We start from the raw sequence: 25,091 nt of genomic DNA, 5'->3' as shown, positions 1-25,091 counted from the left end.
CACAACAGGTCATCATCACCTCTGGCCCAGGCAGGATGCACGTAGCTGTGCTTCCCTGCAGACTGACTGCCCCTGCTCCTGTACTACATGTGTAACTGGACTTCCGTCATGCTCTGAGGCACTTTGGGGACAGCTTTACATTGAGGAGCCTCTGCCTGAGTCAAGAGTTTCACAGGATGTAGAACAGGAAGGTGGGACAAGTAGAGCACCAAACACAAAGAGCAGGAGAGGTGGAAGCAGGAGCAGTCATTTGTCTCAGGAGCTGGATGTTAAACCAGGTGGGGAGAGAAAGTATGACAACAAGAAATTATATCATTTTGTCATTTTTTTGCAAATATATCCGAACTTGTCTTTTTGTGTACTGCATGTAGTTCGTCTGTCTAGTGAGAGTGGTACAGAGAGCATTGATACTCGCCGTGATTCCAGTCAGGGGATCAGAGAGAAGAGAACAGAGAGGGAGAAGAGAGGAAGATCCCGGTGTATTTCATCAGAAAAAGAAAGGCACTCTCAGGTGTAAGTAAACTAAGTATACAGTACTTTCAGTATATTTTGCCTTGTATGTGGTGCAACAAATTTGTACATACTGTATTTCAATGTTCTCTTCTTCCAGTGTACATACCAGAAAAACAATCTGTTGTCATTAGTATCCAACCCATTTCAATAACCTACATATTGGTATAACCTACATAATGTACATCTGTAATCCCTTCCCGCATGTTGCATAGATCCTACTGTAGAAAAACAGTTTAATGACTGTTGTTTTCTTTATAGATTAACATGTTTGAAAATTTAAGTTTAAGAAGTGAACCATCCTGTCATCTTTTTATTTTACATTAATAAAAAGCAAAGGTTTTAAAGAAGCAGAAAGGTTATAAAGAACTCTTTGAAAATACACTGATGTCCTGGCAATGCTGCTTTATACTAAACAGAATGAGATTTTACATACAGTTTGCATCCTATTGCAAAAGAGATTTTTTTTCATCAGCATATTATTAAATGGATATATAGCTATAAAGTATATCGCTTCTTCAGCAATTAAATTAATACTTTATTTATCAAGGATATGCAAAGTTCTAAATATTTTACTGTTACCTTTTTTATATACACTCCTGATCATTTTTGTTATTTCTGACGATGAAAGAACATTTGTACTAGCTGAGTGTGTATCTTTAGGGTTAAGTTTGCTTCACCTAAATGCCATTTCAATGCAATCATATTTTTTTCTTCATACCTTACACAGGTCATCTATGACTTCCACTGCCTTTATCATTGCATCAGTTGCAGTCCAAAGCTCAGAAACTGACACCTTATCAGAGGGATGCAGCACAGGTAGAATTAAGAAGACAAGAAGAAGTTGGGGACAAGGCAAAGAATCACACAGAATGGAAATGATAGCGAAGGAAGGAACCAGGGGTAAAAAAGACTACTCTGAAAGTCAGACTGAGGAGAGTCAGCGTCTCTCTGAGGAACCCAAAACTAAAAATGTAGGAAATCAAAGTGCTGACAACAAATCAGACAGCGGTACAGAGAGGTCAAAAGGTAATACTACAGAGTCTGAAAAGGGAGGCAGAAATGAAATTAAAAAAAAGCAGGACACTAGCAGCTCTGAGCAAAGCAGTGCAGATGACAAGGAGGAAGAGAAGGGGCATGAAAAACATCAGGAAGATGAAGATGGTGAACAGGATAATGCAAAAAAAGAAGAGAATAGCCAGGCAGATGGAAAGCTGGAGGAAGACAATGCGGAGGAGGAGGGTGATGATAATGAAGAAAAAGAGAATAGCCTGAGTGAGGAAGTGCAGGAAGAAAAAGAAGAGGAGGAAGACACGGATGTTTCTGTTAGAAAGAATACATTGAAGGAAGAAGACACAGAAGAAGAGGATGAGGTTGCAGAGGAGCATGAGGATAAAGACATCATGATGAATGAAAACTGTGAGAGTTCTGCCTCTTCTCAGGAAGAGGTGGACGAAGATGAGATTGAAAAAGATCCAAAAAAAACTGAGGATGAAGACGGGACAGATGAGGAGGAAGATGGCGAGGGTGAGGAGGAGCAGAGGGGAGACAAAGCAGGAAAACCAGAGGAAAGCGATTCAGATCACAGTATCATTTTATCAAAGGAAAACAGGTAAGATGATGAAATATATTTATTTATTTTTTAATTTCCTGCAAATAACAACACCTGAACTATATGTAATTTGTTTTAGATATACTAAGATGCATTTTACTCCTGAGAAAGAGAAAAGGGGGAGTGTAACACGATCTTCTGAGGACAGTGACTCAAATGACTTCAATGAGGATGATATAGAGAGTCTCCTTGCGCCTCAAGAAGAAAAAAAGACAGAGTGAGTAAGGTTTTTACTTTGGCATTATAAAGCTTATTTTAAAAATCTGCTTCTCATATTTTTTATTTTAAATATTTTCAGAGAAAAAGACCTAAACAGTGTAGAGAAACGCAAAGGTATGGTCACATTAAAAAAAAAAAAAGTTTTGTAGAGAATGTTGACTAAAATATATATAAAACATTTTTTACAGCAATCTGTGAAAGCATGAAAATCTTTCAAGTGGCGGACAGATCAAGAAAGACAGACCACGAAAGTGACTCTGATGAGTTTGACCACTTTTATGACTGAAGATGTCATTAAACATTTGATATTGTACAATAATTTATTGGAAAAATAATATTGTTGCTGTACCTGGGTAAATCATATGACAGTCTGTCATATAAAAATAAGACAATGAGCAAGATGGTTTTACCATTACAGTGATGAGTGTTTTTGTTTTTACATATTTTACACGAGTGTGCCTGCAGAGTTCAGCTATTAAAGCTGCTGGCAAACAGGTCCCAGTTAGGTCTGCTAATCTTTACACCTTTTAGATTTTCACCACTTGAGCAGCCAAACAGGGGCTCACTCTCTTGCCATCCTCTGATGCAGAGCTGTGCTGAATGAGCAGCCTGCTGTAGGTCCCACCCACCTGGCCTTTTGTCAGACGTCCTGGATTGACACAAACACACCCAGCTACGTCCTGAGGATGAAAGAGAGGAAGTTTTAAACAGGCATATTTAAATAAGTAACCAATGATAAATAGGCCTCTGTTTTTAGACTTTTCAGAAGCAGTATCATGATGTTATAATAAAGATAACTCTATAGTACACACTTCTGAAAAAACAATAACACCTGAAACTTCAAATACTGTGGTGTCTCACTGATACCCTTTTGAATGCAGATGCTTAGGCCTCTGTCAACTGATTGGAAAAAACTCAAAAGGGAAAATCTCAGCACTGCAGCCAGTGATGCTCTGAGTTTATATCACAGGACACTTTGCAACCTCTACATCAAAGAGAATATCTCAAAATATATATATATTTATTCCTCTTTCATGAAAAGATTAAGACTGATCAATAGGTCACAATTCTTTGTTAAAAGCTAACTTTTTGCATAATTAAAACATCTAAGAATGTTTGTTTCTTTCTTTTTTGCACTTCCTCTCAATGAATACTTAAAAAACGTTGACCACATGTTTCTGTATGGGAGGTCTGTACCTTTATAAAATAGCGCAGCTCAGATGGAATGATGAGAACATCAGGGGTGAGTGACATCTGACCAAATGTCTGAAACTTTTCGTAATCCATGTTAACCTCCTCTGCAGGGGGGTACAGGGGGTAGTAGCTGAAAGTGGCAAAAGACACACAGGAGTCTTAAATGTCCACTTTCAAAAATGCAAAGAACAAATGAACCTGTTTAGGTCTCCTACCTCCGCTGGGTGAGCAAGTGTTTCAGGATACGCGAGAATCGGTCTGTCCCAGCACCACTGCAACACAACGTTGAATAAAATCACTAACGTATTCTGCATTATTGAGATAAATACAAGTGCAGTCTTTCTCACCAGCTGATCTCTTCTGCTCCCATGTGGAACAAGATGTCAGTGGATGTCAAGCCAAATGTCACACCGCTGATCAGCAGTGTGCAGGGGTCAGGGACCAGGGTGACACGCTGTAGAATATAAGGGTAAATATTTGACTCTGATCATAATGTACGAGTTTCTCAGCTTGAATCTTGTTCATCACCTATGTGAAAATGTGCTGACTGAAGTCACGCACAACTGAAACATGAAATCTGACTTTACTATTTAGATTTACAATTAGGCTGTGTGTGTGTGTGTTTGTGTGTGTGGGTGTGTTTGTGAGACCTGGGCCTGATCCTTGCTCAGGTTGGACAGGGTGAAGGGAGGCTGTGGGTAGATGAAATGGTGGTTGATGTCTCTCTGGGAGGGCACAAATACCAGGCGACAGTCCACACTAGATAAAAAACCAACATGTGACTTTATTAAATGGTTTTTGATAAGGCCACATTAAAGATATCAGGGTCAGAGTTCAGGGGAGAATGAGACCTACCTTTTGGTGCCATTCACAATACTTTCAATACATCTTGAGAAAATGGCTTCAAATGTCTCAGTCACCTGAGCTTTCTGTTAGATAAATGGGAGACAATGATAATTTCAGGATCAACGTGGCTCGGTGGGCTGGACACAAGCAATGAATACAGTGGTTAAAAAGAAATTCACAATGCCACATATAAAAATTTTAATATTTTTTCTGGGATGGAGGCACAGTCTGAACTTGTGCACCATTAGAGCCACCTCAATTTGTTCATGTTTGGAATCCACAAAAGGTCCCAGCTGGAGGAGGAAAAAAAAAAAGAAAAAGAAGAAAATTACTGACTGCGATATTTCTGACTGTGTGTGGGTTGAAGAACTACAGATAATGAATGAGCAATAACTATACCAGCAGGCAGACATCAGGACGATCCCTGACAATGACACTGATTAAGTCCAGCAGTGGGTCAAATGTCAGACTGTCAGAAGGGGTGTATGGTCCACATGCCACGAGTACATTCACTGGCTCTGTAATCACAAGAGAGTAGGAATGTGTGGTTATTGATGCAAAAGAGACAAACAAGTAAAACTTGAGCTTGAGACTTCACATGAGTCAGAAACTTCCTGCACGACATGATAGAAAATGTACGCTGTTGGAAACAACGCTTATAGCACATTGGAGCCGTAATAGTCAAGTGATAGAAACTTAGTAAACTCTCTTTAAATCCTCTCGACAATTTGGGACAGAGGTAAATGCTGCAGGCTAGGTGTCACACACATAATATAGACACTGTTCTAGGAGGCTCACAGGATGAATTCCAGATCATTTCAGGAGCGTCTCACTAAGACATTTGTGTTCTCACATACACTCCAATGGACAAAGTCCAGAGAATTTCAGGATTGTAGTGCATGTGTGAAAGAGGCTATAGAGACTGAACAGACATGCTTTATTTTGCAGCAGTAATCTTGTACATATATGTATATAAACTATTTTAAGCAGTAGATTTACAGAAAGGGATACAGATGGACACCAGATACCAGGTCACAGTTAAGTTAGGAAGGTGATTTACCAAAACCATAATTAATCCCTTATTCCTCACCTTCATCCATCTCCATTTTAATTTCAGAATTGTACAAGGGAAGAGGAACTCCCTGGAATAAAAAGACAAGTATTATTAAAGATGACACACATTCAGATTTGATATTAAGGTCCTCTAAATGGCTTAAACTGGGGACACACCTGAAGACTAGAAAAGATGGACAAAGACAGTTTTCACAAACTATAACAGATTTCTAGACTGATAGTCTGGAAGCACAATACACCTGTCCCCTGTGTAAACTTTGGGTGATACACTTAACAACTGTTTGGGAATGAAAGGATTTCCTGGAGATAGATACACCCCCAAATGCCACAAGAGTGGAAATTGTGTGTTCTTGAGCCAATACAAATATAATGGCAACCTTGACTTTAGAATTGTAGAATTTATGCGTAAAAGAAAAACAAAAAAGACAAACGAAAAGCAAAAATAAAAAACAGCAAAACAATGAACGTAAAGGCAGGGACAGCATGGACTACAGAGCCTACAGAGGGAAATGTAAAATAACTATAAAACTACGCTACGTTCAGGTACAGCTGTATTAGCTGTAATTACAGCTCTGCCTCCGTTGTGATGTCATAAGTTATCGATACCTGTTGTAAATATTAAGCATGTTTAAAAAGCTCTTCGTGAGAATGACTGGCCCTGACTGTGTCTTAGTCTTAAGACTAGAATCTTTACACAGTATACAATTAACGATCGTGTCTGTCAACTGTCAGCACTGACTAGGCCAGAAGGGCACCAACTAGGTCCAACCAGTCATCATGACCAAATCACATTCATAATTGGTTGTACACGTCTTGTATATTCTTAAACAATATTTAAATTAAACATTGCTTTACTTTGGCTCTTAATTTCTTAGCCCCCTGAAATACTGCAAACTTATAGCTGACCTCATAGAGCTTGGATGCCATCAGTTTTCTTCCTGTTGTGTTCATCCCCTCCATCACTACTACCTGTCAAAAGAAGACATAAAAGAATGCACAAATGTATATTTCACAATAAACACTTCCTGCGTAATGTCTGACACTACAGGCAGGTGGTTATTTATTGATGTATACTGTAGTAATTTGTCAGAGTTCTCGGTCAGACACTGGGTGAGTCTCCTGCCCAGGTCCTTGGCATGCTCTGTTAATCTTGGTGGCCATGTAACCTGCTGCACACAAACTTCAGTGCAGAGGCAAAGGAGAGTCCACCACCTAGTGTGTGATTAATTACAGTAAAATTGGCGGTTGGCTGTATAGTTAAATGTGATCCTTGAAGGAGCAACAGACCTCTGATTTTACAATTTAAAGACGAAAAGTTTCCATCTGCTTACCTGACCAGGAAACAGGGAGTATTCTTTGAGCTCGGATAGATCAACGGGTACTTGCTGACCACCTTGCTCTGGTCCTGTCTCCAATAGAACCGACTGCACGTTGAGTTTTCCATTACTGTCACAGCACACCTGCCCAAGCACTGTTATTTTGTCCTACATGTGGAGAGAGATATACACACACACCAAACTGAGCATTATTACATACAACAATCAACTCCAGCTAATTTTAGTAAACTAAACACAGATGGAGAGTACACAAAAACAGCCTACTTACTCTAAATAATAAAGAGATATGGCAAGCATGTTTTATCTATATACTTAGTATGTATCTACGTACCAAGTATGTATTTCGACAACAACTAATTAAAGTTCAAATGAACTGACGCGTCATTCCAATGTACCAAGTTCAGCTCTTTATCCACCAACATTACTGAAAACTGCAAAATCTTCTCATAACTGTACATTCACATACATACTGTATCTATTTAAAAACATTTGAGGATCAAAGGGCTTTTCTAGTATATATTTATGTTCTACTATAAAAGACCTTTGTACCTGAGCTGGTAGAGAAACAGGGGAGAACTCTTCAATGTTGAAGTGAGACCTGAGGCTCTCACCCAGCTCCTCAATCTTCTCTGTCAAAACTGGGAAAGCGCAATTAAAAATCTGTATTACATGGCTCAGTCACAAAAAGTTAATTTACAGTGACTTATATTGTCTAAATTTTTCTGATCGGGCAGTCATTAGCTTTTAATGTCTTTTTTCAACCCAATACAATAATGGAGCATAATTTTTTTTATAACATTACATGTCAGCCTTGTGCTATATGGCAAGGTGTGTGAGACTAAAGACTATAAATGAATTTGTACAGCCACCTACCATTTCGAACATCACGCAGCCGCTGAAACATGTACTTGTAGCTGCAGCGGAGAGAGTCTTCAGGTTCTTCCAGCAGCTCCAGCTGGATGCCTGCGCCTGGAGTCTTCCTGCCGACCCAGCGTGTGCCTTGCACAGCCCCAAATGTAACTACCACCTCTCCTTTGCCTCCTCGTTGACTGTACTTCTGTGAGGGGGTTGCGCTGCAGGAGAGAAAGCCAGAGTCAGGTCACAGCACAGTACAGGGTATGTGACGTTTTCAAAGAAAATTAAAATACAATAAAAGTAAAATTACAAACCAATCTGAACCAAAAGCTCAAGTATAGTTGAAAGGTTTGCCTTGCATTTTTTTTGTCTTTCATCATTACTATGCTGTTCATGATTTTATCATGTATCTGTTCTACTAAATGGCATATCATAAAAAGTTTACTACTATACAAAAGGTTAATCTCATTTTAACAAAAAGAAGACCAATTAAGAATAACCATGTTAACACTCAAGATCTCTACTACAAGGCATATGGTTACAGAGTTCACTGATGAGTTGAGACTTAACAGTAAAGATTTTTCAGAAAGCACCATTTGACTTCATGTTTGTGAGTACTGTGGACTCTTGAGTACCTGGGAGAGAAACTGGCAGGAGAAAGCAGCAGGCCAGGGCTGGTCTTTAGAAGTGCACTTCTTTTAGAATGAGGATGTTCTGGAGTAGTCAGGGCTCGTTTCTGAGAGACCTGCAGAGACACAAATTAACATGTTTAGACCTCAGGACACAATGTGAGCAAGATTTCTTTTTTCAAATCACTGTAGGTCCAGCTAGTAAATGATTTACTGAGTCTCTGAAAGTACAGACCTAACCAAAAAGCAACTTTGTCTGTGAGATTAAAGTTTCTACTGTTTTCAATCAACTCTAAAGTCAAAACTTACCTTTGCAGGAGTAGAGTAGCAATCTAGTAGATTTTCCTCCTCTTCCTCAGCTTTGATTCTTAACAAATTATATCAAGGACTTTCACACAACAACATACACTCATCACAGACAACAGAAGCAGAAACAGCTGGGCAGTTTTTGTTATGTGATTTTATGTGAAGGATACAAGTCCTGTAATGTGTGGATGTCTCTAGTTCTGTTGTGGGAGTCTTCTTTTCTGCAGCTCTGCTTGGATTTATTCCTCTTGTTTAACACCTACAAGGAAAATAAACAGAGCAATTACAGCCAATTGCAGCCTTCCTGTTCTACAGCACAACAGTGGATTAACTGGAATTAGTTTTTGATGTAACTACTTCAGTGTCTCTCACCAATGGCAGACTACTTTTATACAAGACCTACTTGTACAAAAAGTTAAAATCACAACTACTACGAGTTATAAGAGCCATTATGAGCCTGTTACCTCATGTTCAAATTTCTCCAGTGTGTCAATGGTGAGCTTTAATCCATCTTTTGTGGTGCTATAGGCCACCCACTCCCCCACCATTTCATCTGCCTGCATCCTGTTACAAATACACTGCTCCACCACTGAGAGAAAAAACAGAAAGGAAAGAGAGCAGGTAAGGGTAACTGAAGCAGCTGATGCTTATGGCAAGTTCTCAAAAACAACTTACTTACTTTAGCAAAATGAGAGCTGTTTTAAATGCAATAGCCAGTTACATGAAACAGAGATGCGACCTTTTCTGTTTAACATCCGCACTGAACAACAGTATTCCTTTGTAATAGACAGCACACTAATTGTGATCCATTTCCATTTCAAAGTGGGCCAAATGTCACATTTTCTATTTTGATCTCAGGAACTAAAGGAAATAAATAAAAAAGACAAAATGCATACAAAACAACTGCAGTACAAAGGTCAAGAAAGCTGTGTAAGGCTCATATGAAAGCCACTTCAAAACACAAACTACAAATAACTGAATGACAATCGCTACATAATAGCAGATGACATTTTCAGTAAACCCTGTGAAAGCGTAGCGGTACAAACGTTGCATCGTGTTGTGTTGGCTTCGATGAGAACCACCAGGTGGGTAACTAAAGTGTCGGTCACTTACTCTTGTCGAGAACAGAATCATCTTGACAGGGTACGCCGAAAACGTCCAGCTCAGATTTTAGTTTTTCCGTAGTTAACAGCGCCATGGGGTTACGCGTAGTATTTACTCGTTATGTTAGTGTGGAGAAGGGCAAACCTCACAAGCACCAATGCTCCGTTTCTCCAGGTGTATAATAATCCCGATGATCTTTCTTTTCTGCCTAAATATTTGCTACAGCATTAAGATAACTCTTGGACCAAGATATCACAAATCGAAACGAAGCTGATCATCAGCAGACATACATTTCATTTTACCGCGAAAAAGTGCTATCCCCGTTGGCGGCCGGATTTTACGTCACCTTCCAAAACAAAACCAAACGGATGTTCTTCTTCTTCTTCTTCTGGGTTTCTGGTGGTTGACCGATTAATGATTAAATGTTTATTACCGCCACCTGCATGAGGATGCATATGGTGGACACGCGAGACTACTCAAAAGAGAAAAGTCTATACACTTGTACAGCTCTTATTTTTACTTCCTTTTATTCTTTGTTTCATGTTCTTACTTCTTTTCTGTCAATACGAGTAACTTTAGAAAGTTCAATTAAGTTCTTCCTAAATGTTTACTTAATTGGTGACACGTTCAAGTTTTATGTTTACTTCAATGTACACAATTGGGGACTAAAATCCACTAAGGATTATGGCAGATAAGAAATTCTGTTTAATATAGAAGTCAATTAATTGAGCAGTCGACTTTGAAAATATCTTTATTCATTTTTCCAGGAGAAATAATGTTTACCCACAAAGCAGGAAAATTACTGTATTAACACCATATGGTTCCTTAGGATACTGATGCTTTAAAGACCATAAAGTTAATCAAAAAAATAATAATCTGCAGATTAATGAATGAAAGATAATGTCTAGTTGCAGCCCTATAGTAAGTATATATTTTAAACTATGCTCTCACAAAACATGGAAACTATTATTTATTTTTAAATTGAAAATTAAGTTGCTCTTTCTGTCACTGTTGTACAAAATGCATCACTACCCAACTTTAAACTTTTACCAAGGTATGCAAACCAGCTTCTACAGACTTCAAACTGAGAAAATCCCCCTTATGACAAACACACCCAATGTCAGATTTCTATTCTTGTGTGCTCATCACTCTCAGGATGTTCATCCATCTGTGGAAGCAATAAAGTGTAACATTTCGGTACATCTTCTGCATAAAGGCCAAAGTAGTGCTGTTAGAACTGGTAGGTAACAACCAACTCACTTGAGCAGAGTAGCACTTTGCCTTGGGTTTAAATTTCCATGACGTCACCCTTTTCAGGGATTCACAGAGGGAGGCCGAGAGTTCATGAGTGTCATGCGCCTGACAACCACATCGCATATGTATGTGACTATCGTCACACAATCAACATGTACGCATGTCTTTCTATATGAAAGTCTTAACAATAACCTGCTTGCATTAGCACTGGTGTCATTATCAAATCTTTAGTCTAAAATACAAGATGTGTTAATTTAAACTGTAAATATTTCGTTACTTATTGTAAATCTTTATTCAAACCTTCATGCTGTTCAGACAAGCATTTCTGAAGTCCATGTTACTGCTGCAGCTCACAATACTGATGGATGAACTTAGAATAACCTTGAGAGCGGAGTGCAGCTTCTCTTGGTCCTTAAACAACACCAAACCTCAAACCATTAGGGATACAGATAATTATTATTTGTATTATTTATTAATATGTGAATACTTTGTTGATTAAAATAAAAAATTGAAAGATTACGCTACAAACATTTTAACAAGGAAAACATAGCAGCCTTCTATAGTACATGGTATTGTCTTCATTTTGTGTTCTAAAAAAAAAAACATTTACAAATGTTTACTATTTAGCATGTGTGTATCTCAGACTTGCCCTTTTTCTGCCATTTTGGGCTTTCAATGTGTTCTTAAGCTCCGTCTGCATAGCTGATGTCACTGCCTGTTTGTTGTTGCTCAGAATAACCTCCAGGTGCTGCTCTATCAGGGCCTCAGTGGCTGCAAAGGTTTCAAAGATGTCCCAGCTATTTTGTAGCTGCATCATAAATCTATTCTTGTGTTGATATGTAACAGCATCACTAAAGAAAGGCTAGTTTTAACCCATTTGTTAGTGACAATAAATGCTGAAGTTTTCTCTTACCCATAATATCAGAGAGCTGAGAGATGAAAGGATCGTTGTGCTGCAGGAAGAGGAAAAGCAGGAGACTCTGTTCCATGGGGGGAAACCATGATTTTTGCTCCAGGTACCAGTTTTCTTGCATTACTGTGTAAACGATGCCCCCGCTGTACAAAAAATCTGCAGATGATGTCAAAGGGTTTATTTGCAAAGTAATAAATGTAGTGAAAATTAAAGGACACATTTATTATTAATCGTAATATCCATTTTAAACATCAAAGATACTGCAAGCCTACACTGACTGTGTAGATTTGCAGTATCACTGCATGCTGTGAATGTACCAAGCACTATGTTAGGGAATTTGTAGACACACCTTTGAGGTCGGCAGATTATTGTTTGATTTCAAAGAAACCTGGAGTGCATTTAGGTGCATAAGCCTTTTCCTGACATAAAATAGCAACATAAGAACTTAAGTGTTTCCCTTTCATGGCTAGAGACGATCAAACCCCCCTAATACAAATGTGTGACTGAGGACATTGTCCCTGGAAGCTGGAGTATATTCAGTGTCTGTTTTACTTGCTACTCTAAATGAATAGGCCATTTGATTGATTTGTGATTTTTGTGGTTTCTTGTGACTCCATGTGTAATCTAGAAAAGAAATGCCTATCATGCAATTTCTGAGTAATTATGAGATTTTTAGTTTTATCATACCGCACTGCATTCCCAGATAATCATTATTAAGGGAAGCTAAAGATGACTTTTTATTATTAGAGTGGAAACATATTTTGTAGATTATCTGGATTTCTTACCTAAGGCCAACTATTTGAACATAGGCAGGATAATCCTATTTAATCATTTTATTGTTTCCCAGAACCTATATTTTGTAGAGTCACACTCTACACAAAAAAAGAGATTTTGCTGTTTAATTGATTTCAAACACAAAATCAAACCCACCGTAAAACTCATTCCATATCTCAAACTATCTGCTGAGAGAACATTTATCTTTGTAAAAATGTGTTTGCAGTGAATGTAAACCACTGCAAACAAATGGAATTCACACAGAAAGATTTGAAAATAGAGACCAGACCAAATGTTATAAAAGAAAAGCTTTTAGTGCCTTATCTGTTTCTTTAAGGCTGTTGTTATGTTTTGTTTGTATCCTTTTTTTCTGCTTCCACTGTTCAGCCTGGTTTTCCTCCTGACTCAAATTATGGGCTTTTTGTGACCCATTAAAGTTTTTATAAACAACCTAAGGCCAAATCAGTAAGCACATTTCCTGGTAAACACAGGTGGTTTAAGTTAGTTTTCAACTCAGATCTCATAGTCCAGAATAAACTAAACCATTTTTTTTTTTACAAAAGAACTTTTTAGGGAAACAATTAATTGTCCTGGACCTCCCCCATACCTGCTCCAGATTCAGTTTATACCCTGCATGGCAGGGTCTTTCAATACAAGGCCTAAATTACAGCTGGCTATCTGTAGGTGTTGTTCCCAACAGTGGATGTTGACTACCTTCAAGGGAGGAGCAGTGAAGGCCATGAAGACCTAGTTCATGACAGTCCAGATGAGCAGAAAATGTTTGAAAGAAATTGAAGGGCTTGGTAACTGGAACATTACTGGGGCTATAAACCAACACCTGAACACATACGAGTCAAGGATAACTACACTATATCAAATGCCCAATGAACCTCAACTGAGTTAACAGAGCAACACTGATTCTCCTCAGAGGTTTCACCAGATGGCTGAGATCATCATCCTTGCTCTCAATGAATCCCAGACATGCTGCAAAGTAAAGTAAATTAAAACCCTAAACAGTCTGCTATAGTGTCCATGTTACCAACTGTATGTCTCACCCAAACTATCTAAAGCAAGCTAGCTAGTACATGTAATCAGAACTGAAACCTGCAACTAAGACAGCCAACTTTTCACCACTTCTTTGTGTATAGCTGTTTGGAACAGCTGTAAACACATCTGATTACAAACTAGCTGTGTTCAGAAATAACCCTCCCTTTAACACTACTCATCTAAAACACCACAAAATTCTCAAACTCCTTTACTGCTGGCAATGTCTCATTCCCAATCCAAATGGAGGAATCCAGTGTTTTCTATCAGAGCACCACTGAATAGGCCTTGAAAGTGTTTGCTTTCATCTCTGCTTTCATACTCAGCCGCAAATCATATCAGTGTGCACGGAAAGTCTGATGAAGCCAGCTGAACGACATCAACAAAAAGCAGAGATGAAATCTTGAGAACACCAGATGGCAAACTTTACACAACTCTGTCCTGCCAAGAGATTTTGTCACACAAAATCACACAAACAGAACTGTGAAATCAACAAAGGATATTTGTATATGAGTGAGCTGAGTTGCCAGATTGGGATACTGCAGCACACATGGGCTCAGGAGTGTGACAAACTGGATGCTGAGGTCCCCGTATAGGCCCTCAGCCATGACATGTGATGGGATACTGAGTGGCAACCTGCTTCCAAGGATAGGGTGTCCTCCTTGACACCAGCATCCTTTCTTCACACACTCTGGAGGCCTTTCAAAACAAGGAGACAGAATCATGCTCTGAAAACAAAAGCAATCATGTGGTATTTCCTGCAATATGTAGTTGGTCCATGATGATAACATCTGGTTTAATAACGTTTGCCCCCGCCCCCCCCCAAACACACAGTATTAAAAACAGTATTACTGACTGTATATTGCAGGTGACATCCAAGATTAGTGATGGCTGGTCTGTATGTGGAACTTTAGTTTTGATTTTCCCTCTGCAAGAACATGAACATAATGCTAAAACTTCAAACAAACATTTTACCAGATTTTATGCACTGCTTTACACCCCTCCCCTCGGGTTGTAACTGAAATATTGATGCTGTAACTCATAAAGCTACAAACAAAGCAAGCTCTATTAAATACTAACCTGATCTACTGCCACTGACCCATTCTTTGTGTGTGTGCTGAAAATATTAACTTTACAATTAAAATTTTTCTAAAGTTTAAATTACTTTATTAAACAAACCCAAACAATTATTGGGTGAGCCATAGCAACTGCATAAATAAACAAATATAGCCCCTGCCAGATTATAATATATACTGTTGCCCATAAAATTGAAATAAAATATTTTTTACTTGATCTCGTGAAATGACTGTGACAATGTGATTTATTCTTGATAAAGTGTTAATCTTCTCAAAACTTTATTGATCAATCTGTTCTAAACATATCACATGGAAATGTAAACCACAAATATCATTTGCAAAAAAGACAAATATGTCTGAAAACAAAATTATTCCAACTTTATGGGGAATGGTGTAGATGTAATAAAAAACACAAGGTTTCAGTTTACCAGGTTATGACAGATAAAACAGTGGGAGAGTCTTCAGGAGTCATACCCGAATTCCTGTTGGAAGGTCTGCTGATTGTTTTTGAATTTAAGGTGTATTTTTATCTGTGAAAAATAACAGTTAGCTTTCTGCTAGATACATTAGCATAGGAATGTGGATAAAGAAGCAGATCTTTTCATACCTCTGCATTACCCAAACTGAATGTGTGTAGAAATGCCTCCAAATTAGCTTGCCACTCTGGGCTGAGAAGTTTTGCGTCTTTTATCTGTACAGTGCAAAGAGAACAGAGATAACATTTCACTCACAGCTTCACTGTGATCGTCACTAATCACATTTGAAAGAAAATAAATTAATAATGAAGATTTTGTGGAAATACATTTGTTTTAATTAAATTCTTAGGTAATTACATGTATTTCCATTTTGATGATGTCATCTAATGAAAGACCAGTAAAGTGATGCCACACAAATATAAGGTTAGTTAGAGGTTTAAAACAATGCTAAGACTAAGATCTGCACCTGAAATGACAGGAGTAGTCTAAGGGAACCATACAGCTCACTGAAGGCAGACAGCTCCTCTGGGTCAGTCTTAGGACAGTGAGCAGCACAGGAAAACAAGCTCACCTTCAGATCTGTGAGGACTTACAATAGCAAAAAAGATGTGAAGAAATGAGCAAAAGCTGATGATGGGAGTACAAGTTGTGTGTATGGACATACCATGTCTGAGTTCTTTCATTTTAATCCCTGTGCACCAATGACCTGCTGCTGCAACTGTAACACAAATTGAAATACTGTTACAACACTATCTACACGTCAGTGATTTTGATTTTAATATTGATTTCAGTTTCCTCATTTTCTTCCAATAAGTACAGGCTGAAATGTGCTCAAATAAATGTGTACTCGTCCCACAAAATGACTGATCATTATTTGATTGATAAGAGCACTTTAATGTCAGAAGTATATGAAATGTAGTGTCTTATATACATGTGTTTACTTCAAATTTTTTTTATGGATATAAAAACGTTTACTTTATGATAATAATTGTTGAATGTGCTTAAATATTACACTAGCCGTTGCCAGTAAGAAATATTCATACACAGCAATATAATTGCATTCATGTGCACGCAAATAATGACCCACGGTCTCTGCTTTGCTTTTATTTTCCCACTTCAGGTATTTGTCTAACATATTTAACATATATTTACAATAGCGATAATCTAATGAATAGCTTTCCTACCAGAAAAAGTGTACTTTAAATAGGCTACATTTGGTTTTAACTTTCATAGATCAGAGACAAGAAGCTCAGATGATAACATGGTAAAGTGTTAAAGCTTACCAGCGCAGTTCAGACTTTCATCAGAATATCCCGTTTCAGTCCACAGAAGCACCAAAAGCCCCCCCGCCGTCCTAACACCAGGCCTTCGCCTTCGCTTCCCCAAAACCGTGACCAACCGCAGAACCTGCAGCGGTACAGTTAGCTTAGCTTAGCAAGCTAATGCTAAACAACACGATGCTAGCAAAAGTTTGCCAGGTGTTCATTTTGTATTTCATAAGTAGCTACAAACAGAGATTAACTTGTCTGTAAACAACAATACGTATAAACTCGACGGTTGTAGCGACAATAGCCTGATGTAAAGTAATTTTAAATAATTACCTGTTGCAGTTCTCTGAACATGTTAAGTGTAGTGACGCAGCGGATTAATGGAATAAAGGCCTTTTACATCTGTCAAAAAAGCACCCAGTGTTTTCCCCCCCTGGTTCTTTCTCTTATTTCTATAAGTGCATTTAATTTATATTTATATTTATATTCTAGACCTCTGAATACATTTCATCCATACAAAGATATTACCATAAGATTAAAACATTTGAACACAGGATTTAGGTTTGTAATTTTATTTACTGTCTTTCTCAAAGGACTGTGGTTGAAGGCACCCCGTCATTTATTTTTTATTTTTTGGTTATTTGGTTATTTTATTTGGTTTGGGTGATTCTATTCAAATATTTCAAAACCTTTACCTTCCAATGTCACTGTCACTAACATGTCTGTTTTACACTCAATCTGTCAATTCACTGTAAACCTCTTAGAGCCTGCATGTAAGTGAGATAAGGAATAAACATAGTCTATAAATAATTAAGTGTTTGACTTTACATTTTTGTGGAAATTACATTGTGTTGAAAATTACAATCAGGCAGGATTTTATGGCTGCATGTCTTTCTGTTATTTTATAAATAGATTAATAACATTTCTTAGCTACAAAGGGACACATTTATTATTCCTATTATCAAGGATGAAACCTGAGAAATTGCAGTTTGTGTCACCGATTGTCTTGGAATTTGGGAAGGTTGTGGTATAAGTCTAACTCATTAAACCTAAAATCCACATAAACATAGTCATAGATATAGTCTATGGTGGTTGGTTTATACATTAAGTTTCCCTCATGTAGCAACATTTGATCATATGACTTTGTTTTAATGTATTATTGTTAATTTGCTGTTTAAACAGTAATCTGAGGTCCAGATGAGGAGCTATACTTGTTAACAAAAACAACACACTGATTACAACTATGTTACAGTTAGGTGCAAATATTTGCATAACCATTTGTTTTGATATTGTAAAAAATAAATAAATAAATATTTCATTATTACAAATAAATTTTTCTTTTATCACAAAGAAAAAAATAATTTTTATAAAGATAGAGGAAAAACTCCTGTCCATGTCCTGTCATGACAACGGGCACCAAATATAAACTGACGAGAGGATTGAAGGTTCACTAAATATTTTTATCTGAAGCTCTGACCATGTCACAATGTTCAAGTATGATTTAAGTTTGTACTGTATTTGATATGGTGTGTGGTTTTTTTATTAGCAGGAAGTATTGTTCCAGTTTTGAACAGCTATTGAACCCATAGAAATTATCCACAAAAATACAAATTATTCCAAGTAGATCCATAATTCATTTTATTCAATTTTACATTTTAAATTTAGTGGTGAAGTGTGTGAAAATGAATAAATAACAAGTTTTAATTTGCTAGTCTAGCTTTCACAAATACAATTTCTAACACCATTTTTAACACCAATCACTTTCCCTCTTTCTCGGACCACTCTTTGTAAGATCCGGCATAATTACGTGCACTGAAACAAAAGAAAAAGACACAGAACATAAGGGTTTTCATCACCACATATAAAATATACAGCATAATTTTTACTAAAAAATGACAGAAAAATATAACCGTGGATATGGCTGTGCATGTGCATTTTGTACAGGCATGTTTTTAATCAAACATTTGTTAGGGCTTGGTCTGCTGCTAAGCAAAATGGGTTGTCTGTGTATTATTTAGATAAAACAAAAACTTATTTACTTCACATATCCTAGTTTGCAGGCCTTGTCTGTTGCCATTTCCCCTCGTTTGCCTATCTGGCAGTAAAACACGAGCTCTGGAGCATGCAATGCTGGCTTGGTTACTCCATATTTGGCTTTGAACTCTTTGGGCTCCGACAAAAGAGCCGCCTCTACTGTATCAACTGAAGAAATTAAAGGAGGTAAAGAGGAAGGAAGAAAAGTATTTTAAGATAAATATCCTCCAAATCAACATTAACAGCTAATACATAACATTAAGAAGATAAAAACTGTACCACGCTTGCTTATTCTTCATATCCATTACAATGTTGGTGTGAGTTTGAATTAAATGTGGCCACATTAAGCGTAAAATAGAAGTTCACAGTTCGAGATGACACTGATACTTAAAGTATGCATCTTAACACTTTTCTTTTTCACTCCATAAGTTGACAAGGAACATGAAAACAAAGCTCACGGGGGACATGAAGAGATCCTGGAATACGTCCTTTGTCCACTTCCTCTTTAGTGCGAACATCAATTAAAACAAGATCCTGGCTCTTTTCTACCAGTGCCTTCAGCTCTGCATATGAGATGATCTTAGAAACTGTAAATGGGATGAGACACGGATTAGGGCTTTGCTGAGTCTAATATTTCTTTGCCGTATTTTCCCATAACCCAGTTTGACACAACAATTATTTACTAACTATTCTTTTAAAAGAAAAGTATAGTCAATGGACTGGGAAGGTGGGTTCAGAAGCTTTATTAATGTTCTGTAGTCAAAGTCAGCCTCTTGCCTTTTTAATTTTGTTGACTCATGAGACTTGCAGCCAGAATGTGCTGATATTTAATCAAATCAATTTCTTACTCTCTCTTTTGAATGTTTTCTTTGTCACTGGCTGCTTCACAACCCCCAAGAATAATATTATCCCCCACATACACTTACTAAGTATGGTGCTCAAACCTCTGCACATGCCACAATTATTTTTTCATGCAATAAATTGTTCATGCACATTTTCTAAAAAGAGCTGTTTGTAGGCATTTGAAGCGTTGATTGTACTCATTTTTATAAAAAAAAATGTTAAATACCCCAACCTTTGGCCAACAATTGTAGGAATCAGACTGAAACAGATAAAGACAGGATGACAGGATGTTTTCCAGCCTCCAGGGTACATGTCTCTCCAGACTGCTTCGTGTGTGGTGTGTGTCTGAAAATTAGGAATATTGGGTATACTGTATATGGGTATACTGCCCATAAGGATACAGTAGTTATATTAATTATGCAACTTGTCATGTTTTGGGTTTTTAGGGTCAAATAGTTAACCTGGTTTTTAGTGCCTTCACGATACAAATTGCTTTGGGTTTGACTTATGGCTGCTGAGTCATTCTGACGCAAAATAATTATAAAGGAAAACATTATTATAATTACAAACAAAAAAATAGTGTGAAGTGAATTTATCACTGTAAATAAATATGGGCGCCGTGAAAGAACTAGTTGCAGCAAAAATAAGGAAAACTAATCTGACTGAAGCGAGGAAAACAAACAGCGACTCACCTTTACTCGCCATCCTGTTTGTAAAAATTGATCTAACGTTAACTTCGTATGCTGTACTTCCTTTCAACACTGTTTGGAGATTCTTCATTGGCTTGAACGGCGAGAGAAGGCGTAGTTTACTGAAAAGTTATGCAATAGTACAAACTTCCTACTTCCTTCCTGTGTTTTTTCCCCCAAATTTCCAAAATAAAAGTCTATAACTTGAAGTTGCATTTGGTTAATGTGAAGAAAAACAAATTACATTCTTCACAAACTGCATTGGTTCTTAGTTTTGAGTGTGAAAACACTCCCAGCAAAGTATGAAATGTTATTATAAATATTTTTTCATTGTTATAAATCCAATGTAATTTTGTATTCTCATTGATGCACATTATAACACGTGAAGAAATGCATATCAAACTTTTATTCACTTTTAGTTTTATGCATAAAAATAAGTTGGAACAGAAGGAGCAAAAGACTGGAATAGTAATTGCAGCAATTAAAAAAACAAAAGTAGGAGCCAATTAGGTTAACTGGGAAGAGGTCAGTAACATAACTGGTTATAAAAGTTACATTTCAGAGAGGCAGAGCCTCCCCAATGTGAAGATGGGCAGAGGTTCACAAATCTTGGATCACCTGTACTAAAAAATTGTAGAACAATTAAAAAAAGTTCTTTAGCATGAAATTGTGAAGACTTTGAAGACTAATTACTGTTTCGCTATTGATATTTTTATTACAAACATTATATACTGACAAGTGCAATTAATGTGTAACATGTAACATGTAACGCAGTGCAGTGGAGTAAAAATTATAGAGATTAGCTCTTAGACGTAGTGTAGTAAAAGTCAGCATACTTAGTAGTATCATACTTGAATCTACCTGAGTAAAGTACAGATAGATGTAAAATGTGCTTCAGTACTTCAGTACACCACTGACTGTGAGCGTGTTTATTCAGCAACCACTAACCGATCTGGTTATACCAGTTTAGCTTGTTTTACAACCACAAATGATGCAACATTTGATAACAATACAACTAGCAGGACTGTAGATTCTCAATGAATGTTTCCATTGTACAGTTGTTCATGTTATTGTTTACTTAGATGTTAACAACAGAAAAAATTCAAATTTTCTTTCGATATAGATCAGAGCCACAAAAATGATTTGATTATTTAAGCATTCTAATTTGATAATCCTTTCAGTTATAAGATCAACGGCTTTTGGCCTGTCCTTTTAGGTTGTGCTAAATGATATCGATGCACATATAGCTATTAAGTTAATTAAGATAAAAATCTGCAGATTAATCAATAAAAGATAATGATTAGGTGCAGCCCCAGTGTTTATCATGGAATCACACACAACACACAACATAACACACACCCCTCTTTGAATTATCAAGGTATTCATTCCAGTGTCAACAACTTCTACAGACTGCTGCTGTTGGAACTGGCAGATTTTCAAAATAGAACATTAATAAATTTTGTACTTTAGAAGAAACTATAAATATTGCTTGTTGTTGCTCAGAATGACTTCCGGGTGCTGCTCTATCAGGACTTTCTTGGTGCAAGACTTTCATCCCAGTTATCATTGTATCTCCATCACTAATCTTTTTCATGTGCCGAGCTCTAGTAGAATCACTGAAGAATGCATGGTTTTACCCAGTCATTTGTGACCATAGGTGCTGTCTATAATATCAAAGCGCTGAGAGATGACGGGGTTAAAGTGCTGCTGTTCTATTGAGAGGAATCTTGATTTTTGCTCAGGATCTTTAAACTTTAGTTGCTCTTCTGTGTTAACAATGCCCTAACTGTACACAAAATCTTCTGATAGCTGAAAGCTGAAAACTGAAAGAGAAAATGAAATCTTAATGGATAATTTAGCAAGACAAGCACTTCATAATGTGTTCCTTTTATGGCCAGAGATGATTAATTATTCCTAATGCAAAAATGTGATCGGCCATTTTATTCCTGGTAGCTGCACTATATTTTGCTGGCTCTTTAATTTGATACTTGGAAGTGTGAATGAATAGACTGCATGTGACTGCATGTTTTCCAGCCTCCAGGGTACATGTCTCTCCAGACTGCTTCGTGTGTGGTGTGTGTCTGAAAATTAGGAATATTGGGTATACTGTATATGGGTATACTGCCCATAAGGATACAGTAGTTATATTAATTATGCAACTTGTCATGTTTTGGGTTTTTAGAGTCAAATATTTAACCTGGTTTTTAGTGCCTTCACGATACAAATTGCTTTGGGTTTGACTTATGGATGCTGAGTCATTCTGATGCAAATTAATTATGAAGGAAAACATTATTATAATTACAAACAAAAAAATGGGGTGAAGTGAATTTAGCACTTTAAATAAATATGGGCGGGTGCCCCCAACAATGCCCCCACTGTACACAAAATCTTCTGAAAGCTGAAAGCTGAAAACTGAAAGAGAAAATGAAATCTTAATGGATAATTTAGCAAGACAAGCGCTTCATAATGTGTTCCTTTTATGGCCAGAGATGATTAATTATTCCTAATGCAAAAATGTGATCAGCCATTTTATTCCTGGTAGCTGCACTATATTTTGCTGGCTCTTTAATTTGATACTTGGAAGTGTGAATGAATAGACTGCATGTGATTTTCATAGGGATGCGGTTTTGCTTTTGGTTTGTCATGACTCATAGTGTAATCTAAAAGGGGAAAAAACTTATGATGCAACAACGGTTTCTTAGAAATCAGAGTGTTTTTAGATTTAACATACTGCACTGCTCTCCCAGACAGGATATATTAAGTTCATTCTAAAGACTATTTTTATCAATAGAGTGGAAAAATATTTTGTAGATTATTTGGACTATTTACTTAATGTCAATAATTATGTATTGGCAGAATAATCCTATTTAATTATTTTGTTAATTTGTTAAATTCAAATCCTCCTTTTTGCTGGTACAAAAATATTCTATGTCATTAAAACTGTTTTTACAGTGTCTTACTCTTACAAAATGCACTTGTACGAACAAAAGGTAGGATTAAGTAATTAACTTTTTTAGTTGCTTATTAACTTTAAGCAACTAAACACATTAGCAAGTTAAGATATAAAGGTATATCAATCAAAAGACTTTGCAATTACATAGCACTTTTGTACCCGTTGGCACTCAAAGCACTTTGGACTGCTTCTTATTCACCCATTCACACTCACACACGGATGGGGAATTGTCCAACACTCACTGGGGGCAACTGAATTGGGTTCTATGTCTTGCTCACGGACAGTTTGACATGTGATCAGAGGAGCCGGGGATCAAACCAAGAACTGGGGGATTGATGGACGACTTCTCTACCTTCCTGCTCCACCGTCGCCACCGTCGCCACCGTCGCCACCGTCGCCACCGTCGCCACCGTCGCCACCGTCTGATTTTAAACACTAAACACCCACTGTAAAACCCATTCCATACCTTAAACTTCACACCATAACTCTGTGTCCTGAGAATGTTTTGCTTTGTGAAGGCAATGAATGAAAACCACTTATACAGATTAGCTGTATACGAATAAAATTCACACTGACAGATTTATAAAAGTCACAGTAAATCCACTGATGGAGACCAGATTTAAAATGTTGATACAAAAACTAAAAGCTTGCAGTCTTTAATCTGTCTATCTAGGCTGTTGTTAATGTTTTTGTATTCTTCTTCTTCTGCTTTCATTGTTCATCCTAGTTTTACTCCTGATTGAAATTTTGGGCTTTTTGTGATCCTTCAAGTTTATGCAAGACCACATGGAGAACACATCCTTTCCACGATAAACACAAGTGGTTTAAATGAGTTTAGACAAGATATAAGTGAGCCAAGTTTAAAGTCTTGCACAAAGGAAATAAGATGGGATTAACTATCATGAACTTCCCCTGTACCTGCTCCAGATTCTATTTGTACCCTGTCCAGCAGCCCTCTTATATTACAGGACCTAAATTACAGCTGGCTATCAGTATGTGTTGTTCCCAGCAGTGGATGTGGACTGCCTCTGAGGGAGGAGCAGTGAAGGCGATGCAGTCCTAGTTCGTGACAGTCCAGATGAGCAGGAAATCTCTGGAAGAAAGTGAAGGGCTTGGTAACTGGAACATTAGTGGAGCTATAAACCAAAATCTGAGCACGTACGATACGAGTCAAAGACAAAATCCCCACTGCACCTCAACTGAGTCGAACAGAGCAACACTAGTTCTCTGCAGAGTTCTCAATTAAAAAGAAAGCTGCATTTAAGCTTTTTCTCACATTGGTATACAAGTGAGTGCAAAACTGTTATTGTCTTGCAGGGAAGACTTCATTAAATTGTTGACTGTTATCTCTGTAATTAAATATTATTAATATCCCCCCTGTGTCTGGGATGCCAGCTTTTCACCATTCCTTTGTGTATAGCTGTTTTGAAATACTAAAAAACGTCTGATAAATGATTAGTTCGGTTCAAGATAAGCCGACCTTCATCCTCATTCATCCAAATGACCCCAAAGTACTTGAATTCTCTCACTTAGGACAGTGACTCATTCCCAATCATAAGGGAGCATTCCACTGAGTGGGATTGGGAGGGGCTGGCATTCATTTCTGCTTTTATACTCAGCTGCTAAACATCCCAGTTTGCTCTGGAAGTCATAGGAAGCTGCTGACTCAGCCACGCCAAGAAATTTTGTCCAACAGAAATGTAATCAAATCATGATGTCTGAATAGTAAATGATTAAGCTGGGTTGCAAGATTAGTATACTGCAGCACAAAGGGCCTCAGTGACAAACTGGATGCTGAGCTCTAGGCCCTGGGAGGTAACCTGTTTCCAAGGCCAGTTGTTCCTCTGGACGTTTCAAAATACAAAAGCAAGCATATGTCCAGCCGTATGTTTTTGGGGCATTGATCCATGATGATAACATCTGGTTTAATAAAGCTTCTGTGAAGCTTCTGTGTTTGTCCTAAAAGTAAAACAGTACTGTACAACACATTAAAACTACTGAACAGCATAAGAAACAGCATTACTGACTGACATCCAGGATCAGCAATAGCTGGTCTTTCTGTGAACTTTACTTTTGATTTT

General features: G+C 37.4%; 4 protein-coding genes across 6 annotated transcripts in view; 1 reads left to right on the top strand and 3 right to left on the bottom strand.

The window, feature by feature from the left end:
- The window catches only part of LOC137134543 (high mobility group nucleosome-binding domain-containing protein 5-like), a 4,173-nt gene extending 1,830 nt beyond the window's left edge, over positions 1–2,343 (top strand). Inside the window, exons 5-8 of the mRNA XM_067519467.1 lie at positions 1–278; positions 372–513; positions 1,241–2,122; positions 2,202–2,343. The exon at positions 1–278 is cut by the window's left edge and continues 238 nt beyond it. Coding sequence (XP_067375568.1) covers positions 1–278; positions 372–513; positions 1,241–2,122; positions 2,202–2,343 — 1,444 coding nt within the window. The remainder of the gene's footprint in view (positions 279–371; positions 514–1,240; positions 2,123–2,201) is intronic.
- Positions 2,344–2,597: 254 nt separating this feature from the next.
- Positions 2,598–10,035, bottom strand: pola2 (polymerase (DNA directed), alpha 2). Of its 3 annotated transcripts, XM_067517499.1 has the most exons (19): positions 9,696–10,035; positions 9,262–9,443; positions 9,047–9,171; positions 8,753–8,841; positions 8,586–8,643; positions 8,283–8,392; positions 7,666–7,865; positions 7,342–7,430; positions 6,787–6,939; positions 6,362–6,424; positions 5,472–5,523; positions 4,781–4,899; positions 4,636–4,674; positions 4,391–4,464; positions 4,186–4,294; positions 3,883–3,989; positions 3,751–3,807; positions 3,539–3,665; positions 2,598–3,021 (listed from the first exon to the last, which is right to left on the bottom strand). In XM_067517499.1, coding segments are annotated over exons 2-19 (1,725 nt in total). In that variant the 5' UTR covers positions 9,263–9,443; positions 9,696–10,035; the 3' UTR covers positions 2,598–2,868. The 3 variants fall into 3 exon arrangements, with proteins under 3 accessions (XP_067373600.1, XP_067373599.1, XP_067373601.1); XM_067517498.1 differs by lacking the exon at positions 9,262–9,443; XM_067517500.1 differs by lacking the exons at positions 9,047–9,171; positions 9,262–9,443.
- Positions 10,036–10,454: 419 nt separating this feature from the next.
- On the bottom strand, positions 10,455–17,975 carry zgc:195212 (DUF4554 domain-containing protein). The gene is made up of 13 exons (XM_067517502.1): positions 16,825–17,975; positions 16,507–16,630; positions 15,888–15,941; positions 15,690–15,811; positions 15,355–15,438; positions 15,222–15,277; positions 14,528–14,599; positions 14,166–14,370; positions 13,342–13,465; positions 11,854–12,009; positions 11,590–11,711; positions 11,239–11,351; positions 10,455–11,058 (listed from the first exon to the last, which is right to left on the bottom strand). Exons 1-13 carry the CDS (start codon positions 16,843–16,845, stop codon positions 10,815–10,817), a joined length of 1,497 nt encoding a protein of 498 aa, XP_067373603.1. The 5' UTR covers positions 16,846–17,975; the 3' UTR covers positions 10,455–10,814.
- A 137-nt stretch (positions 17,976–18,112) lies between these two features.
- Positions 18,113–20,199, bottom strand: LOC137133685 (thiosulfate:glutathione sulfurtransferase-like). Its single transcript, XM_067517501.1, has 4 exons — positions 20,061–20,199; positions 18,984–19,112; positions 18,531–18,693; positions 18,113–18,303 (listed from the first exon to the last, which is right to left on the bottom strand). Exons 1-4 carry the CDS (start codon positions 20,146–20,148, stop codon positions 18,249–18,251), a joined length of 435 nt encoding a protein of 144 aa, XP_067373602.1. The 5' UTR covers positions 20,149–20,199; the 3' UTR covers positions 18,113–18,248.
- Positions 20,200–25,091: the final 4,892 nt, after the last annotated feature.

Source organism: Channa argus, chromosome 10 (genome assembly GCF_033026475.1).
Source record: "Channa argus isolate prfri chromosome 10, Channa argus male v1.0, whole genome shotgun sequence".
NCBI lineage: Eukaryota > Metazoa > Chordata > Actinopteri > Anabantiformes > Channidae > Channa > Channa argus.
Note: the sequence above shows the minus strand (reverse complement) of the source record. Positions and strands in the feature narration are given on the sequence as shown.

Excerpts from the sequence above, each read along its gene's own strand:
- pola2 (XM_067517498.1), bottom strand. The coding sequence starts at position 9,780 with ATGGCGCTGTTAACTACGGAAAAACTAAAATCTGAGCTGGACGTTTTC. Across the intron at positions 4,465-4,635 it reads CCAAACATGAACAAATTGAG|AAAGCTCAGGTGACTGAGAC; the intron begins GTGGCTCTAATG and ends TTTATCTAACAG. Across the intron at positions 3,666-3,750 it reads CACTTGCTCACCCAGCGGAG|CTACTACCCCCTGTACCCCC; the intron begins GTAGGAGACCTA and ends TGCCACTTTCAG.
- zgc:195212 (XM_067517502.1), bottom strand. The coding sequence starts at position 16,845 with ATGTTCAGAGAACTGCAACAG. Across the intron at positions 15,942-16,506 it reads TGAAAGTCTGAACTGCGCTG|TTGCAGCAGCAGGTCATTGG; the intron begins GTAAGCTTTAAC and ends TTTGTGTTACAG. Across the intron at positions 11,059-11,238 it reads TGTCTGAACAGCATGAAGGT|ATGTGGTTGTCAGGCGCATG; the intron begins TTGAATAAAGAT and ends CATACATATGCG.
- LOC137133685 (XM_067517501.1), bottom strand. The coding sequence starts at position 20,148 with ATGAAGAATCTCCAAACAGTGTTGAAAGGAAGTACAGCATACGAAGTT. Across the intron at positions 18,694-18,983 it reads AGGATCTCTTCATGTCCCCC|TTGATACAGTAGAGGCGGCT; the intron begins GTGAGCTTTGTT and ends TAATTTCTTCAG. Across the intron at positions 18,304-18,530 it reads TGCAAACTAGGATATGTGAA|TGCACGTAATTATGCCGGAT; the intron begins GTAAATAAGTTT and ends CTTTTGTTTCAG.